The sequence below is a fragment of the Amphiura filiformis genome, unplaced genomic scaffold, assembly GCF_039555335.1.
Source record: "Amphiura filiformis unplaced genomic scaffold, Afil_fr2py scaffold_29, whole genome shotgun sequence".
NCBI lineage: Eukaryota > Metazoa > Echinodermata > Ophiuroidea > Amphilepidida > Amphiuridae > Amphiura > Amphiura filiformis.
In genome coordinates this window covers 42,033-63,275 of record NW_027305493.1, presented here as the reverse complement: position 1 = coordinate 63,275, position 21,243 = coordinate 42,033, and the positions used below count along the sequence as shown (strand labels likewise).

Below are 21,243 nucleotides of genomic sequence, written 5' to 3'. Positions count from 1 at the left end.
ACCAGTAGTTCGGCCTAATATTACCGTGGTATCTGCGCGTGCAGCGCACGAAAAAAACATCACTTTTGTACTGTTTGAAGTGACTTGCGATACACAATGGGTTTATTTTGGCTAACCTCGCAAAATGTGTAATTTTACACTTTTTATACCCAAGTTTACTTAAACATCACTAAGAACAATGGCTGCAGTATTTCTTTTTCTCCTCCATATTTGGTATTACTTTTATACCTGTACGTTGTTTACATAGTGACGTCATTACAGCTTTTCACTTTGTCAGTACGAAATATGCGGAACATTTGCACTTTTCCTCCCATTTATTTTAATACTGTTATATTGTGGAATACATATATAAGTGTTATAAAAATATATTAGGAAAATATTTCCTCCGATGACCCCATGTTGATATTTGCTAAATAAGCTGTATTATTGCTCGGAAGAGGCGGTTCTTCTCCGCCATTTTTATTTTTCTCAGACGACTTGACCTTTTGAGGTCACGGTAGATCTTAATACCAGTCGTTTCTGTTATCCTAACTACGGTTCACACAATGAAAAGTGAACTTCGACGTACGTGGTGCGAAAAAAAAAATTGCCGTACGTTTTTTGGTTTATTAATATGTTTCAGCCGGGATATGGTTATGTTTACGGCCATGCGTCAGTATACGTATCATCACTTCTAGTTGTTATATACTTCCCTTGACCTACACCCCTGTTTCGCAACATCATATCATTTCTATGATCCAGGGAAGTAAACCGACCTACATCCCCGGATGGATCATGATATGATAATTTATTACGAAATTGCGTAGTACCATTTTGCACATGCGTTGGTATGATAAACAATACCATATTAATGTATTATGATCTGAATTTACAGTTCACGTGACCACAATATCCATTGTATTTATAACTATGAAAATGCATATTGTCCATATAGACATCACAGAAACAACTTTCACTTAAGCATGACAGCACTTAAAATTGGTGCAGCTTTTCTCGTTGTATGCGCGTTTGCAGTTGTCTACGGCGATGGAGGTTTTATGCCTCCATTTGATCCACCTGGGAATGGGCCACCATGGACACGCAAACCTAATATAATCATTTTCAATGCTGATGAAATGGGATGGGGAGATCTTTCTTCCTATGGGAACCCATTGCAGGAGTGGGGTCCCATCGACGATATGGTGTTGCAAGGAATGCGATTCACAAATTTTTACTCCGCTTCGTCTACAAGTTCTCCAAGTCGAGCAGGTCTGATTACAGGTAGGATTGCGTCTTAAACTTATATCAGTTTGTTTCCTTTTTTCAAAAAAGTCAGAATAAAGTTAATTAAAAATCCATCAAATGTACTAGGAGGTATCAACATGTATGAATTCCAAATGTCGTGAGCCAAATCTTTCAATTTATAAAACAATTGTCGAATGTCTAAAACAAGCAAAAATCCGTTTTCGAAATAGGCTAAACAGTCACAGCTACAGCGGCCCATACATGTTCAATTTTATTGGGCAATATCAAAAGTCCTAGATAAAAAATCTACCATTGTGCACTGCACAGACACGCGATCCACTCATTCTATTTTTGTTGTTGTTGTTGTTGTTGTTTGTTTAACCCTATTCTATTACCCCCCCCCCCCCCTCCCCCGCCCCATCAATTTCGTGCCATATGGCACGAAATGGCTTAATATGCATGTAAAAAAGATTATTTACACAAACAAGGTCTTATCTTTTGAACAATTTTGTACCTATTTTTGCATTTCAAGGCAACTCAAGGCAAGCAGTTATTGATTTATTGATCAAATATTGGTTTTCCCTCATTTTTCCCACAAATGAGGTCTGTGTTGTAATGAAATTTCAGTGCAGTAGTTGTAGTCCTACCCCTATAATATACATATCTTACTTGTCACCAATGCGCTATAATTTTTGAGAAAAATGCAAAAATAGGCACAAAATTGGGCAGGGGTAAACTACCATTTACACATTAAAAATGGTTAACAATGTTTGAAACTTGCATATTTTAACCATTTTTAGAACAAATTATGTCCTAAAAATAGCCCAAAATGTCCATAAACTTCTTAAACATAGTCAAAAGTAACTCGGATTTCTTTTTATTCTATGTAGAAAGACGGCAGTGTATTTAAAACTGCTTGAAAATGCAACATTGATGTACTCATACACTTAAAAAATAATGATTATCTTTTTCATCATATTTGGCTATGAGCTCAATAATTTTTCATGAGCTTATATGCATAAAACTTGCATAATTAATTATTAAACTTTTTCTAAAAGCTTAAAGTCCAAGCTTGCCAATGGTATGCCACTTATTGGTTTTTACCCAAACGATAACACTGCAACGTAGTAGTTAACATGATACATCCACACCACTCAAATATACCACTTTTGTGGGGGGTAATAGAATAGGGTTTAGATGTTTGAAAAAAAAGTTGTGGTCAAAGTCATCAAAGAAAAGTGTTAGCACGTGATTTATACTTTTTAAATTCCACAGTTCAATTTGAAACCCCATTTCTATTCAATTTTGTCTCTGATGAAGGGTTCGCGACCTTTTCACAATTCGAGTGGGACGGTCTATTCTCAACTTAGGGAGAGCATAGGCCCTATTAGACCGGCTTCAGATTGAGCTTTAATAGTGCCACCTGGAAAGGTCATTAATGACACAATGTTTTCTTGAGTCCTTATCACATGCATGAACAAAAAAGTTCAGGTAAACGCGCATCTTAAGGTGGGTTGGGGAAATATAGGGGTTATCGAACTTTACACAGGGTCAAATTTCAAAGTTGCTCAAATTGTGTTAAAAACCATTCCCATGTATTCCACAAGGATTTAGAAAATGTATGCTTTGACCTATCTAGGACGTACCGTTCATGAGTTATCGCCAAAAAGGTCAAAGGTCACGTTTTTGGCTCTATGGGGATCAAAAACATCAAAGTGCTCAGATTTTGCCAAAAGAGGTGTCAAATTCTTCGTTTTGATTAAACAATTCAAATAAGGATAGGATTGCACCATCTAGGATGTTTCGTTACCTAGGTAACACAGCAAAATAGGTCAAGTTCCATTGACGCCTATTGACCTTGACCTATTTTGCTAATTTTATTTATACGATTTATTTATTTGGGAAATTCTGGCTAGGTACAAAAGTATAGCCAAAATTTATTTTCGGCTAAAAATTCAACAAAAAATGCGATTTTCACCGAAGTTTCTCCTCAATATAAAAGGAATTGACTATTTCAACCGTAACTATCAAGTAAAAAGTCAGTAGCTCTTGAAATACTTTTACAAGAGCGAAATGAAAGTCATTGATTTTACTGTAGAAATCATGCAATGATGGGCCTCACAACCACCAGCCCCACCCCTCCCCCTCTCTATGGTAATCTTTGACGGCTGGTCCTACCCCCCTATTGGAACGCAATTCTTATTTGTTGCATTCTACCACACACGCGAGTTTTAAGCTCTATTTTTGGGTGAAAATAATTCCCTGTTTCATCTCCGTAGATAATCATATGACTTTTGCGTGATTACACGAACAAGTTGGCCTATACCTAATACTTCTTGGCAACACTAATTGGTATATTTCGATGCTGGACTATTTTTACGAGTAAGTCCCGCCTAGGCGGGAGTACACACAAGTAAATGAAGCCGTGCATTTTTTTTTTGGTCTCAATGAGCACGTACCATCTGAACTCACGAAACCGAATACGAATATTCACTTCCTTCAACTTATTAATGAGTGACAAAAGGCTAGAATAAAAAGATTGGTCACACCTAGGAGACTAACACTTCAAAATAACAATGTCATCCGTAATCGTACATGAAAACGAATCAAAACAGAAACCGAAAAGATATAAAGACCCTGGAGAGCAAAGAGCTTTTAAATAGAAATAGAGTCGCAATAGATTATATAATCTTTTGTTCCTTTGATGCCGATTAGAAGTTGCGACAGGCTATTCATAAAAGTGGTACCATTGTTTCGAACAAAGGGGTTCCGGCATTAAATTGGTCACTGATCCGACATCACATTAACGCTCTACACAACATGCGAGTATCAATAAGTGACCACAATACAGTCATGTGTAAGGGCAGTCATGTGTAAAGTGGTACCATTGTCCTGACGTGTCCCAAATGTGTGCTTGTGTGGGTCTGAGATATATGGAGGAGGCTTTAGCTGTCGATTCAATCATCTTTACCACCCACCTGAATTTAGGCGCCTCATTTAAATAAATTGAATGCTCTTGCTGACCGATTACACATTAGGCTGCCATGTCACATATCTATATTACATACTGCAGTTACTGTCCGTTTTCCTATACACAATACACAGTGCTCTCACCATTGACGCGTGACCTCTACAAATGATGTATGTTGGAAGAATGGACACTTGCCTAGTTAACATCACTGTGTGAAAAATAACCAGCCAATATTTAATTTATTCTCCAAACTTCTAGCAAATATGTTTCTCTAACATGACCTAAAATTACAGCTAGGTTAGATATTCAGAAATGGTCGCACTTTTGTAAAATATGAGTGAGGGCAAAGCATAGCTAGCTCATAGCTAGCCAACTCCCCGTGTTAATTGAATGGAGATTTGACCGAAAATATTGAGCTATATTGGTAACGGACCGCTCCGTTCTGAAGGATGCCACAAAAAACGGTACAAGCTACATTTAAACTATTCTAAATAGGTTCTAGAAAATATAGTTTTGTAACATGCCCTAAATGTTTAGCTAATTTAGATGTTTGGAGAGGGTCGCACTTTTGTGTTTTAGGAAGGATATGTAAACGACAGATAACACCAAAAATATGAAGAAATTATTTCCAAACCGTGTTAAGTCAACAATCATTATGTTGCTCATTTTGAAGAATGCTGGTTAACAAAAAGCAGGTCATTGTCTCATTTCGTGAACAAAGGTACACATACCATTGTTTCCTTTCGTTTCCTTTATAATCGGTTACCCAACTGAAGCTATAATACCAGCTTTATTGCGATGTCGCACATGTAAAACAGACACTTGTGCACAACCAGAGAAGATCTGATTTAATCAGTTGAGCTGCTTCAATGAGTGTTATCTTGGTTTAATAGCTTTTAATGGGGTTTAAGTCCTGCAAAGGTCGAGATGAATTCTACTGTAGACATGACTGCATCATGACACTACACTAATCGCTATACGTATACATGTAAGTATAAGTATAGGCCTATAAAGGTTGTTTTTAAGAAATTTCCATTTTATTTTAAGAAGGAGATTGGTATAGAAATAGTGGCGTACCCAAAGAGGGGAGGGGATGGAGAGGAGCAGATTCACCCCTGTGAGAAGTCTTAGGAGGGAGGAGGAGGAAGAGAGGAGGGGTGATATGGAGAATGAGAGAGGGCTGGAGGAAGGGAGAAATGAAAAGATATAATAAAGACAAGTAGATAAATAGAAATATAAGGAAAATGATGGGAATGAGAGAGGGAGGGTGAGAGGGGACAAGGAGAGCGAGGGAGTGATAAAGTATAGGCCCAGGAAAGAATAAGTACAGAGAAGGGAAAAGAAAGGAATGATGAATAACTTTAATAATAATTATTAGGCCTATATAATAACTAAACACATAACAGCACTGGGCAGCCATTCGATGATGTCAATGCCTTTATTCGTTACGTAATTAAAACGCCCAGTCAGATGTATTTCACACCTGCCAAACACAAGTCACTCAATTTCGAAAACTGGACGTTGAATGTACACTCTCATGAATATTGATTGGCAACATTTTCCAATATGTCAGCGCTCTAATCGGAAACAATAGAACAATAGACCCTGCAGAGCGTTGCTGGAGAGTATACGAGGGTCATTCAAAAAGATCTTCTTCCGCTCCGAATTGAAGTTCTGTAAATGGTAGCTTTTTTAAAGTTGGCAAAAATATACACTGGTATGTCACCTATAAATGACGGCAAATGTATATTGATATAGAAATGAGCAGTTAAACTCAACATGAGGGTGTTTTTTATTTATTTATTTGAATAAGTTGTAATAACATGCGGGAAATTTCGATGAATGCATGGGGGAACTCGTATTGTGAAATGGCAATGCCCACCTTGTTTCTGGCAGCACTAACGTAGTGATATTTGCATTTTAGGAAGACTCGCAGAACGAATCGGTCTATGGGGAGGATTCCGGATATTGTGGCACAAATCTTCAAGTGGGTTGCCTAAGGACGAAATTACCTTACAAGAAATCTTAAAAGATTATAGATTATTCTACTGGCTTTATTGGCAAATGGCAGTTAGGTACGTATGTAAATTACTATTCGATTAGACTGTTCCACAGTCTTTATTCCGTTTCTGGGTTATACGGAGCAATCCGCTCCAACGCTCCTAAATACGTTGAGCTAAAACCACTTTATACCCACACCAGGCAAAGTTGAGCGCAAACAATACATGAACCTCAGTGCGCCTGGAGCACTGAATTTTAACGATAACTCAAATAATCCACTGTTTTTATCAAACGGGAAAATTTTAAAATCATTCCGACATCTCGACTGTTTGTATTTGATAGCATCTTGCAGTTTTCTTTCTAAATAATTGTCAACTGTGGTGTCAAATTATGATAGCCCCGCCCTGGGCATGATATTGAATTAGATATTGTAGCATTGCTTTCGGCCGCGACTTTTATGTAACAAACACCTTTAAAATCAAAGTTCCCACTTGTTTTAAGGGGGTACTACACCCCTGCCCAATTTTGTGCCTATTTTTGCATTTGTCTCAAAAACTGTAGCACATTGGTGACAAGTAAGATATGTATATTATAGGGGCAAGGACTACAACTACTGTACTGACAATTCAGCAACTCAAAGCAAGTAGTTATTGATTTATTGATCAAATATTGGTTTTCCCTCATTTTTGACTGTAACTCCACAACTGCTGTCTGTGCTGAAACAAAATTTCCAGTGCAGTAGTTGTAGTCCTTGCCCCTATAATATGAATATCTTACTTGTCCCCAATGCGCTATATTTTTTGAGAAAAATGCAAAAATAGGCACAAAATTGGGCAGGGGTGTAGTACCCCCTTAAATTCATCATGCATAATAGCAGTTAAAATTCGACCAAAAGGCAAACTGTAAAATCGTTCATGACCTTCTTTTTCTTGTTCTTTATCTTCAAAGATGTCTTCCTTCTTTTCCATAGTGTACCAGCATAGGCTTTTTTTGTCTGGCTTGAGCATTTTGCTTGAGTCTGGTACTATAAGGACCCCGATATTTATCTTACGTATTCCTGAATTTGGAACTGATTTGGGAACGGTTTTCGTTTCTTTCTAAAATTAGGTGTTAATGAATACAGCCACGATGATGGGAGTCATCTGCCCCACAACCATGGCTTCGACTATGTTGGCCACAACCTGCCTGTTGGCAACGTGTGGGAATGTGAAGAAGAGCAGGTATTATTCCGTTATGAACACAGTAGTGCCGAATATAGTACAGGGCGCTATTGGGTGATTTTGGAGTTAGTATCTAGTTTTCCTACATTAGTGGAACCAGTGTTTTTGGCATCCTCAACGGATAAAACTAGAATCATTCCATTTTATTCAAAAAGTTAATATCTGTTCTATCATGCTGATTATACCTCAAATGGTTCCTCTCATTGCTGGGAGTAAATAAGGTCAAATGTCTCGTGCACAGAAGCTAAATTTTCAAAATGCTCCGATTTAATTGAAATTTGTCTTAAATTACTCCTCTCCGCACACCAAATTGGAAAATAATTTATTTGAGAAAACCTCAGAATCAGATGAAATTATGTGTCAAATGTTGCTGTTGAACTTTGGCTGCATAAACTCTGTAGAGGGACATGGCAATACAAAAATGCACTTAAATAAGTGAATCAAGTATAATGTTTAAGATTTCTTATGTAAAGGGGAGTAATTTGAGACCAGCTTCGATGAAATTGAACCATTTTTTAAATTTTGACCTCTGTGTATGAAATTTTTGACATTTGAGCTATTCGACCTTATAACTCCTGAACTAAACCAGCAAACATAAAAATGTTCTTCAAACGTTTATTCAAAATATTTTAAATTTCGGGTTATATAAAAATCATGAATACGTTTTTTAAAACGTTATTGTAGAATTTTTTGGGTAACATATTTGCGAAATATCCTGTCAACAGTTAAATAATATTCTCTCATCACGTTTTCCAAATTTTTTATACCCTTTATATAACCTGACATTGAAAGCTTTTCTGTAAAACGTTTTTTGTTTACTTGGAAGTACCGTAGAAAAATATGACAATAGATTTTTTTATATTCCGTGTGATAAGAGGAACATTATTTGAGATATATTACAACATGATGTGACTATTTTTAAGTTTTTCCCTCATTGTGCCCTTCGATCCCTCGTGGGGACCACAGGGGGACTAGAAAAAATGAAACCGATCAAATTTTTATCATTTCAGGTTTAAGGATGACAAAAAATAATGGTTACACTAATGTAGGAATATAAAATCCCAAAACCCATAGCGCCCTGTGCTAATAAGGGTTTACTATGAACTGTCCCTTAAGCTGAATTTATACTACATTGCTGAGCGACGAGCAAGTGGTATTTGACCAATCAGCTTTTAATTTGTATCCAATCGTGTCTATCTTTAAGCGATTCGCCGAGCGCGACTAGGAAATATTTTCGTCAAAAAGCTGTGATGAGTTAAACAAATCCGTGAAAAATATATTTCATTACAGATTTTTGTATGGATTTTTCAACCGATCATGAATTTTCTGTCCTAGCCCTATCCAGCAAACACAAAACGTTTTACAGAAAACGTTTAATGTCGCGTTACATAAAGGGTATAAAAACTTTTTAATAACATTCATTTCTTTTTGTTGAAAACTTGATGCAAAACATTCTAAACAGAATGTTATTTTGCAAAAATATTTCCCAACATATTTAAAAACGTTTTGAACAAACGTTTTAAGATTGCTGGGTAGTTACGCTTTTGTTTTGTTTTATTCTGCCAGGAGAGGGCGACAATGCTAGTTCTTTAGCAGTGAAAAAAAGTAAAACAAAACGAATTCCGCATTAGTTTTTCTTTTTAACTTGGGAGGGGCTTTCAGACGAAGTATTAAATTAAGATAGCCTTAAAATATATCATAATGTATAAAACTCAGAGTATTAAAAAGAAATTGAGGGCGTCTTTCAATGTAAATGTTACAACAGGCGGCATAGGAAGCGCAACACGTAACGTACGAGGCTGGCGAAGATACAGGGCTGACAGCCCCATTCAAAATACACGGTTACCACTTACAAATGTAAAATTAACATACTTGCAGTGTGGTACACTGTCGTACCCCGACGGTTTTAGAGTAAGATAATTTTGCTTTAACACCACATAACAAATTTAGAATTGTTTGTGAAGATTTCATGATTATGTGTTAATCCAATGGCGACCTCAAAATTGGCGATATCGCTTCCATCACCGCCTGTGTTAAAATACTCTTTACTCGTTTGTGTGCAAAAAATTATATTTTAATTCTTTTCTTTTCTCGTTGTCTTCTTTGTTTTAATTACATCTGCAGTGGCATGTCAGCAGTACTACAGTCCCATACCCAAACCCATTGTTGTGTTATCTTTACTATGGCGCCAACATGATTCAACAGCCATTCTCACATTACGGATTAAGTGAAAAATTCGTGGATGACGCAATTGGGTTTATGAGAACTGCTAAAGATGAAAAGAAACCTTTTTTCTTGTACTATGGTCTCCTCCAGCCACATGTGAATCTCTATAGTAGTAATGAGGTCTTTAGAGACACGTCCAAGAGAGGTAATTGTTTGTATGTTATTAGATGTCAGAAACAAAAAAAAAGGGGGGGGGGGAGAAAGAAAAAAGTTATCGTGACTCGCGTCTGATGATCATATCAATCACCCACGGTTCATGATTTGTTAACAGCGCGTAAGAGGGAAGTTGACTCATCTGGTGCCTTCATCGGAGAAAAAGAATCGCAGAACTCATCATAGGGCATGCCGTTTTCCCGCTGCGTTCAGAGATTTCAATCATCCCGACCGTATCTGTGTTGAACAGATGATGTCAGATGCGAAATAGCAATTCGGTATTGTATCAATCGCTATTATATTATGCCACATATTCAGTGATTCTTCCCGTTTTAGCGATCACTCCAGATTACACAGTTAGCGGCGGGCCGCGCGGAGCGCGGGCATTCCACTAGTATAAGATAAATAATTAATAAAAAAAGCACAGTGATTTATAGTGCGAAACTCACAGGCAACCCACACGCCTTAGCACACTTTACAAGAATTCGCTCACTGTGGCTCAAGACACTCCATTATACGCGACAATTAGGTGTGGGCTAAGAAGCAACAATAAGGTGTGGCTTAAAAAGAAAACACCTCTTCACACACCATAATAATGATAACATTATTATTTTTAGGGCGTTATGGCGACAACATTCGTGAAATGGCGTGGTCAGTTGGTGCCATAATGGAGGAAGTAAAACGCCTACGGGAGGAATTCAATACCATTTCCATCTTTACCTCAGTTCATGGGCCTGGGATACCCCTTTGTAATGAAGGTGGTGATGCCGGAGTTCTGAAAGGTAGGGCATGATTTGTATTGAGATAAAAAGGTAAGGTAAAGTCATGCCGGAGCGATGCTCGCAGGAAGAAATATATTCATATTAATCCGCGATGTTACAAGGTCCGCCGATTATCGTACGAGCTGTTCAAAGGGTAATACAGTGTGAGGTTTGTTCCAGCCCAGCGACGATATGAAAATATGGACCACACACCTTTAAACACGTGACAATAATTACATTGCTTTAAGGGATCTAGAATGAGCGTTTTGATCGTTCAAACATCAGACATATCGAATTGCATTCTGAATACGAAGAATGTCTTTCTGATATCAAATAATTTTCATTTTTTGAAATTCACGATATAATACAAATCTTATGACAAATTATTAAAAGTTGATATTTTTCACATTTTTGATATATAACAGTAATCGAAGTAAATTATGAAAAATCTAATGATATATTCTTAAAGTGTATGTAGCTGGGAGGAAAAGCCGACGATCAATCGAAAATTTTGACCTTTCATATTGAAGATATGGATTTTTTTTCCCAAAAGACCTAATTTTTTTTTTGGTGTTATGGGAAAAAATCCATATCTTCAATACAAAAGGTCAAAATTTTCAATTGATCGTCGGCTTTTCATCCCATTTACATACACTTTAAGTATAAATCATCAGATTTATAAAGTTTACTTCAAGTACTGTTAAATATCAAAAATAGCAATTTTTAATCATTTGCCATAAAATGTGTATTACATTGCGAAAATTATAACATTTTTACTCCAGTTTCTGAACCGGGAACGACCATCAGAAATTATCATAGAGGGTAGTTAGGTTGATCAAAGATATATTTATATTACTGGGTTGAAATAGTAATTTCCTTTCATACGAGGGTCATTCAAAAAGTATTACCCATGATTATACTCTTACATCTTGGCAACAAAATAAAAGTAATTTGATGAAAATGTGATATATTTTTGGCTGTTTAGATATGTTGGTTAAAGGGATACAGGTTTGGTACGTCGGAAACGGTTAAAAACTGAAGCCAAAATAATGTTCAGTAAGCATCATATCATGATATTGTAGCTTTGGATAATCTCCGTAAAAATATTTTTAAGATGCAGTTGTCCAATTGCTTACTCGGGATAAATATTTTGTTTCGCTTTGAACACCCTAGCATGCCGTGGGACTTCAAAAGAAAATGAAACATATTTTATAAAAGAAGAAAACACCGAAGAGTTCAACAGACACACACATGTTAGTGAAATTTGCCAGATTTCAACTAGACCACGTTAAGGATAATTTGTAATTACGTCGTGTTTATTTCAAGCAATGGGTGCATCTTGACGTGGAAATAAGATAAAGAATTTGTTAATAACCTTGTTATAATACTTACAAAGTGCAAAAAAATATGCATACGACTTTTAATTTATGAACTAATTAGTACGATTTGAACCAAAAGGTGCTCACCCGATCCAAGATATTAACAACCTATGAAAAGGGGTCATCAAGGGGCTATTCTGAACATCTATCGGTTTAGTTGCACAAAAGACACGATATCCCGTAAAACTGTACTATTTGCAAGCATTAGATATTGGTTGAATTATTTGAACCATAATAATTTAATCATTTTCAGAAATAAATCTGTAATGATTTTCACATAGATGAGGCCTACATTTTTAATGAAAATTAGCCATTCTTTTCAGATCATTTCCGTTGTAGCAAATCTTTATTCGCTTCAACCAACACATCTTAACAGCCAAAAATCACATTTTAATTAAATAACTTTTATTTTATAGCCAAGATTTCAAATTATTGGCATGTAAGATGTGAAGATAGAGGTATATAGAACTTTCTGAATGATCGTCGTATTTAGGCACGAGAGCACAACTGGACTGTGCTCCAGCAGGGTCGCCCGCTATGGTTGCGCTCTAATCTGAGCGGAGCCAACTCAAGGTTGGCCCAGTACCTGCCTTCGACTGCGCTTTAAAGTGTGTTCTCACCAAAGAGCTTTTAAATAGAAATAGAGTCGCAATAGATTATATAATCTTTTGTTCGTTTGATGCCGATTAGAAGTTGCGACAGGCTATTCATAAAAGTGGTACCATTGTTTCGAACAAAGGGCAGTGAATGGGTTCCGCCATTAAATTGGTCACTGATCCGGCATCATATTAACGCTTTACCCAACAGGCGAGTATAAATAAGTGACCAAAATACAGTCATGTGTAAGGGCAGTCATGTGTAAAGTGGTACCATTGTACTCACGTATCTCAAATGTGCGCTTGTGCGGGTCTGAATTCTATAATGGAGGCTTTAGTTGTCGATATAATCTTTTTTATCACCCACCTGACTTTAGACGCTTCATTTAAATAAATTGAATGCCCCTGCTGATCGGCTACACATTAGAATGTATTAGCTGCCAGGTTCACATTTCTATAGTATTCTATAACGGTAATCGCTGCGTATACATGTAAGTATAAGTATAGACCTATAAAGGTTTTTTTCACAAATGTCCATTTATCTTTTATTTTAAGAAGGAGATTGGCATAGAAATAGCGGCGGTGGAAGGGGTGGGGGCAGATTCTCCCCTGTGAGAAGTCTTGAGAGGGGATATGAGGGAGGAAAAGGGGAGGAGGGATATGGAGAATGAGGGGGCCTACAGGAAGGGAGAAAGAGGACAAATGAAGAGAAAGAAATAATGAAAAGAAAAGAAAGAGGGGGAAGAAGGCAAGAGAGAGAAGGATAGCGAGGGAGTGATAAAGTTAGTGTAGGCCTATGAAAGAATAAATACAGAGAAAGAAAAGAAAGGAAAATAAATGTAATAATAATTATTATAAAACTTAACACACATAACAGCACTAAGCAGCCATTCGATGACATCAATGCCGTTGTGCGTTACGTAATTAATGAGCCCAGTCAGATGTATTTCGCACCTGCCAAGCACAAGTCACCCAATTTCCAAAACTGGACGTTGAATGTACACTCTCATGAATATTGATTGGCAACATTTTCCAATATGTCAGCGCTCTAATCGGAAACAATAGAACAATAGACCCTGCAGAGCGTTGGTTCTCACCACCTTCCTTGTGACCCATACCCAAGACCCAGGGAATTGGATCTAAGACACAAAAGGCGTATTGTGCAAATAGTAAATAGGCCAGAGAAACCACAAATCCTTATTACTACAAAGTGGACAATAGGAATAATTATTTACCCAAGCAGATATAATCCTCATGTGACCTAACACCAAAAGACCACGGTCTGGTTTAAAATAATGACCACCTAGGTTGCAGCAAGTGAATTTCCGTATCCAATATAAAAATATTAGTGTGGCCACAGCGGAGCCGTCTCGCTAGAGCGCTGGCTATTTGTTCTGCAATACCTTATGATAAATTTGGTGAAAATCGCATGTTCGTAGAATTTGCAGCTAATAATCAATTTTGTCTATACTTTTTGCCAATTTTGAAAGTGCCTGTGCACACATTATGACGTCATCGCGTATTATGTGGGGATTATTAAATGTGTTATTAACTACATTTTCACATCACTGGATAAAAGACACAAATACCTATACATTGGTACCAAATATAATGGTATATGACGTTTGAAAGGTATTGCATCAACAGTGACACGTGGTTTAAATGTACCGTGTGAAGTAAGTCCGTTCCGCATATATTCCGACGTCCCCTGGAGCGTAGCATCAATATGGAAGTACCCCCTCTGTTTATTTGCCTTTGAGCTACTAGCTGCAATGAATTGCAGCGAAAAAATTATGTCGGCCGTTGTTCAAGATTTTTAGAGCTAATTTTGTATATACCGTATGTTTTGACGGATTTAAAGATCTGCAGACCTCGGATTTCAATGTAAAAACAACAATAACAGAGGTTTGCATACCTTCGGCCATTATCGACCATAAAGAGACAACAACTTTAAATAAATTGCTAAGTGACAGTTTTATTAATCTAAAATAATAATCAGTTACAAATTAATATCAAATTAATTGTGTAAAGTTGTTTTCTTTAAACTTCCGTGGTCGTGCCTGTGCGTATCGCGTACACGAGCGTAAACACAAAAGCAATAAACAATCACGCTGATTGGCTGATCAATGCACTTGACAACAAGCCGGCTGACCCATTGGTTTTCGGCGCGGCGCGTAGTAGGCGACCTTGTCACTTCTACGCGATCGCAATTCACCTGCGCGTACCCGGACCACGGAAGTTTAAAGAAAACAACTTTAGATTTAATTTAAAGCATGTTAAAGTGGTTTTCGTATGGGGGAAGAACAGATCGACTTATGACACACGGTATAAAACTATTCAATTCCATGCCAGACTTTTTACATCGATTAAAAACCTCGCGTCGAGGTTTTGCCAAGTTTTAAAAATAACGGTTACTTAATGAAATAACGGTTAGTTCATGAAAAAGAAGAAGTGAAATTTAGCAAAACGCGACGAGGTTTATTTACCCGTAAGAGAGCTCCATTGTTCCGCTATTGTATCCGCTATTGTATCCACTATTGTATTCTATTCATAAAAGCTACTGCAAGAATCGCGGCAATCCCTGCTATCGCTGGTGTCTACCGCCGGCGTTTCGTATTTATTAACATTCAAAATGATCCGATACTCTTACATTTATAGACTTATTCCCGCTTTTTATATAATATTCAGAAATTGCAATTATGAAAACTACAAACTTTGAAAGTGAAAATGTATTACCATCAAAAATATATCATACTTAAATTCTATAGAATCTATAGAGGCATTGCATGTGACGTATCATCCCGTAAATATGGCAGACTTCTCAAATGCATTCAACAAAAGCATGATTGCAATCTACCGTGACAGTTCGTCTCACACACATAACCCTGCACTACGATCAAATAGGTTGATGACAACATTTGATTGAATGGACTGTACTCCGCCATAACTACGGTGAAGGACACCGGTTCAAATTCTTTGTTTGGAGCCAATAAATAATTTCATGCAGGTCTTCTATAGATACCCAACCCAGCAGTGCCCATTTATTTTCTAATTTTTTGTAATCGCGCCCAAATATCCCCGCAAATATCTTATACACGGTTTTATTGATTCATTTTGGGCATTTCAAAAGTTAGAAGTCGTCAAAAATGGCAACATCCATTGATAGCAATGGTTGAGTAAACATTGTTTAAACACTAGATAAAAAGAAAGCTTTGTACTACAGAGAAGATGTGAGGAAAAGGAGATAGATCCAGCTATCCTCAAACAAAATATGTGTGCTGCCGCTCATTCAAAAGTAATCACGCTATTCAGGTTTAACAATAATGATACACAACTTGCTGCTTAATAGTTTTAGGGAAAGGTCAGTGTCTGTATAATCATCATACTATGCATACCATGCATGCAGACCCTAACATCCAGTTATATTTCAAATAAAATATGACCGAAGTTCCATGGCAAATTATAATTTCTGACGCTTGTTGACTCTTTCAACCTCTACGATTTATGATACAGACTATTTTCAATTATCAAAATATCTTTATTAGGTTTGCAGGAAATGACAGGAAAATACATACAACAATAAAATAAACATGATCAACAATCATCCCTTTTCTAACAAAATCCTAAAACACTCTCCCTAAATAATTATAATTCGAAATAATAACACCTATTCATTTATTCATTATAAACCTCTCGCAAACTGGAATGTGTATGTGGTGAATTGTAATTTTAATAACCCATATATGGAAACAAACAGGTACTATAATATTATTCAAAATCAAGAATAATATCAAACAAATCCTCCTACTCGAACAGTACACTTAATTTAGGCCCGGGATTTAGGCCTGCATTATGATTATACATGTAGACCTACGGTAAAAATCAGCGTTCGAAATAACTTGTAACTTTTTGGCCTGGCCGGTAACTTTTCTGACTGGCAGTCTAGTTGCCGGCCCGGCTGGCCGGTAACTTTTTAAAGGTCAAAGTATTAGTTTTTAAAATGTTCAAACACATGATTCATGAATGCACCTTCAATCTGTACTGTCATTATTTATTAAACCACAGCACGGTATAAAATTAATTAAATTTCGATAAAAAAATCGTGATCTTGCCAGAAACATTTATATTATACAAGTTATATTCTGTGTATTATAATCGTGCCAACGTATTTATAATCACACTTGATTTGTAGTAACGAGATGTCCGTTTTGAACAGCCCAAGTCAGACTCTTACATCAGTGATGTGGATTATGGTGATTAGATGACGTTACGATCCCGGGGAGGTACTCGAATTACATTTTGACAGGGGTGTGCCGCTGGAACTGGGAGTCTGAAACCCAAATTTAGGGATTTGTTTTACCTAAAAAACGGCTGATTTGGCAGTTTTTGACCATTTTATAACTCAAATAGGGAGCCATGTTTGATTTTTTGCCTAAAAACGGCTGATTTGACTTTTTTTTACCAATTTTTTTCAAATCAGGACCCATGTTTAGGGATATTTTTCTCAAATTCGGAAGGTCCCATTTTTAGGGATTTCTTTTTGCAAGAAATCGACCCGTTATAGACATGGTACAGGGGCACATATCTGTATACCTTATGCATGAGTACCCAAGTGAGGAGGTGGGCGGGGGGGGGGTGGGGGGTTCGATGGATGTACTGGTAGCAGTTGCCACTTTAGTTTAACTCTAATTTCTCATTTCTCCGTTAGTTACAAACTTACAGCTGGGACAAATACCCAAAAACTGGGGTAAAACTATACACATAGTAATCTATATACGCCCTTAGCCCTTAGTTACCTGTTCAGAATTAAAACAAATAACATTATCTTTTTATCAATATAAAATGTATAATTATAATTTGCAGTTCATGTTAAAAACGCATGACAAATAATTCCTTGGTTTAAAACGTCACTATTGAACTTGTTGTAACTTGTCATTGACGGAACTATGTTGATATTTCCCGGCTTAATTTCCCGTTTAGAAGCTCTAAAAAGTTTTGGCCGGCAACTTTTCAACCGGGCCTGTAACTTTTCAGATTTACAGGCCCGGCTGGCCTGTAACTTTTTGAGGCATATTTCGAACACTGGTAAAAATACTTGAAGAGATAACAAGAAACCTTTCGTGCTTGGCCACTGTAGTGCTTGGCTGATCCTTGCTGGATGAAGGTCAATATTGATCTATTATGTGAGTGAAATCAAACACCGTGTCCTCGTTGCTACTCCCATGTAATCGAAGGTCGTAAAAATTAATCCGATAACAATAGAGGGTATTCATTACTACATCATTGATGTGGTTGCTCAATGCTCATGCATAAAATTCTTCCACATTTTCCACAGGCTGTTTAGCTTAATCATGTTAATCGGGAAGTGACCTCTTGAAATGATATCATCACACTGATCAGAATGATCTTTATGTTATTACAGTGCGGCCCACATAAAATGTTCAACACAAAGTGAACGATGTTATAACTTGGAGGGCTACAAACCAACACCGCCAAATTCGACTGACGTGTGTACAACGTGAGAAGCTATGAGGAAATGGAACACTCGTTGTCTGATAATGCATGTGTTTATGGTTCGGATAGCGGTTACTTAGCAGCTCTCGTTCCGCTTGGGTTTATTGAATACACTCTATATATAGTCATCAATATGTCGTTTCCAGTCCCTGTCTGAACTATAGGGTTCAGCTATTATTTTTTTTAATAATTCTTTTACCCCATGCAGCTGATTGGGGTGGTTACGGGTCGCACAGTGTTATCGACCCTATATCTTCATGGCAGAAATCGCCATGGTAGGTTGAATCCACAGCCACGATTGGCCATTTGGTTCAGACCTTTGAAGCTCTTTGAGACGAATAATTAGTCGAGGGAAATGACTAAGGTAACTCAAAATAGCCGGGTAATTGATCTTGGTTGTGCGTGAATAAGCTTGTATACCCCATTGAGGTCAATGGTCATCGACTTTTATACTGCCTAGTAGTGAGTGCAGCTGTACTACACGCTGTAGTCCATACAGGACCAACGCAATATAAAATTAGAATTTTGGTCAGATTTTGAGTTCAAGACGCATGGCCGTTTGTCAAAGCGCAAACTAACGACTTTCATATCTGTTCAACACGTATTTTCAAGTGTATGAGACCACATCTGGTTTCTTGAGAAAAAATCATTTACGGGAGATATTCATCATTTTCTAACCCGGTATCCGAAGATTTTCGTCTGATATCAAAATCGTGCATAGCAATTCACGTGTATCGATCCCGTGATACACGTGTATTCATTTTAGTGTCTCTGATGCACCAATTATTAGCCAGGCGATGTCGGTGTGGGTCGTTTAAAAAACACTAACCGCGAAATGAGGATATCAAACATAGGCCCCCGCAGGGCTACAAAAAACTGCTAACCGCGAAATATGGATATCCAACTAGTTGCCCCTCGAAGCTGTAAAAACCACTCATCGCGAAATATGTATATCCAACTAGTTTGCCCCGCAGGGCTACAAAGAACCACAAACCGCGAAATATGGATATCCAACAAGTTTGCCCCGCAGGGCTGCAAAGAACTGCTAACCGCGAAATATGGATATCCAACTAGTTTGCCCCTCGAAGCTTCAAAAAACCACTCATCGCGAAATATGGATATCCAACTAGTTTGCCCCGCAGGGCTACAAAGAACCATTAACCGCGAAATATGGACATCCAACTACTTCGCCTCGCATGGCTACAAGGAACCACTTACCGCGCAATATCTGTTTGATTCAAAAAAAGAATTAATATCTACCAAAACACGTTTCAAAACGTAAAAGGGGCCAAGTTTAAAAATCTTTCCTGTGTGGCTTTTCACCCTTTTTTAAACTTGGTCCCATTTATGAAAGTTTCTAAAGACCCATACGAAGTCATCTTTAGGTTACTTGTTTGTTTTCTTAGTTGTCAGTATTCATTTTGTAGAGTAAATTAATTAATGTTCGTGCTTGATTGAAGTTTTTCCGTAAAGACGTTATAATGTATTTTGATTTAAGCAAAAGTAGCAAATACTCACTTTGTTAAATTCTTCATCGTCTTGTGCGATCCTGCGCCTTATGTACAGATGTAGGGCCTATAATATGTAACAGGTTGACAGACAGTCAATTTGCTAAGTATATATAATACTCTACTACTCTTTATGAACACGCATTATAATGAAACATAAACCATCAAATGTTTTTGATAATACATAGCCTACGTCATATTGCACCGCTTTCGAACAGTCTTAAACCTAATTGTTGTATGTAGAAATTAGGACTCATTCTTCATGTTATTACGGTACCACTTTACTGAATGGGACCAAGTTTAAAAAGGGTGAAAAGCCACACAGGAAAGATTTTTAAACTAGGCCCTTTTACGTTTTGAAACGTGTTTTGGTAGATTACATTATTGAGTATATCTCAAATATTTAAACGCCATTTTTGATATCTTAACCTTAATGCCAACAGGTGGTAAATTTAACTTTTGGGAAGGTGGCGTCCGCGTTCCCGGTATAGTCACTTGGCCAGGTCATATCAAACCAGGATCCACCAGTGAAACAGTAGCCAGCCATCTGGACATCTTCCCAACGTTAATAAACATTGCGGGTGGTTCGCTTCCTGATGATAGGATCATAGACGGTATTGATATTTCGTCAGCGCTCTTCGATTGGTCGCCTGACCCACAACCGGAACCGGTTACGAGACTAATCAAGAACAAAGAGCATAAAGAAAACAATGAACCTCGTCTGTTGGTCTTCTATTGTTCAGATTCAGTTTATGCAGTACGATATGGCAGCTACAAGTTCCATTTCATTTCCCATAAAACCATGACAAAGGAGGAGATTCATGCTGAACCGGGGTTATGTGGAGACGCTGGTTACCCATTACAGCAAAACCTTGGTTGCAGGGCTTGTGGTCCAAATCCACGTCTTCCAGCCGATTGCATCAGGGAGCATGACCCTCCATTAATGTACAATATCGACGCGGACCCCAATGAAGCGTATCCTTTGGATGTTACTCTTTCCCATCACGAAGCTGTATTTGATGAAATGATGCTCAAACTGGATGAGTTCAAAGCCGATATGAACTTTGGTCCCCCCTTACTAGGTATGTATGATTTCAATGCCTGGCCATGCTGTACTCCCGAGACCTACCCTATCTGCACATGAAATTACGAATACGAAGGGCCAGACCCTCCACCAGGCAATCCAGCTAAAATGTCTGTGGAGTCCCTAAATGAGTTCATACAAAAGGTGGCTAACGATGAATATGATGGTATGTGGGCTAACTAAATCGGCGTCCCTCATGTTAGGCACAGTTCAATCCCATAAAACTACTATACTGCGCACAAAAAATGTCCGCATACTTAAAACAAAAGCAATTTCTTAAAGACACTATTACCGTGTTGAATTACGATCTATAGATGGAGAATTGTGATATGCGTACTTTGATACCTCATTCGGTACGAGACAACTTAAACCGACTAAGCTATACGCATTTGCATGACCAAAGGTACAGTTTCAAAAGTGATACCTCGTTCGGTACGAGACAACCTAAACCGACTAAGCTATACGCATTTGCATGACCAAAGGTACAGTTTCAAAAGTGACTATTTCTGATATTTCCCCCTTTTTGTTTGTACGGGCTCTTTACTGCCTAATAGATGAACGCTCACTTCACTGTGTATTCAATATCTGGACAAATGCAATTCTTTT

The 21,243-nt window shown here is 37.5% G+C and overlaps 1 protein-coding gene across 1 annotated transcript; it reads left to right on the top strand.

Moving 5' to 3' along the window:
* Positions 1-962: 962 nt before the first annotated feature.
* On the top strand, positions 963-20,635 carry LOC140143813 (arylsulfatase-like; the record flags this gene model as incomplete). The annotated part of the gene is made up of 5 exons (XM_072165624.1): positions 963-1,260; positions 7,304-7,416; positions 9,541-9,787; positions 10,413-10,577; positions 19,997-20,635. Coding segments are annotated over exons 1-5 (1,462 nt in total), but the record flags the coding sequence as incomplete, so codon positions are not given.
* Between the last annotated feature and the right edge of the window lie 608 nt (positions 20,636-21,243).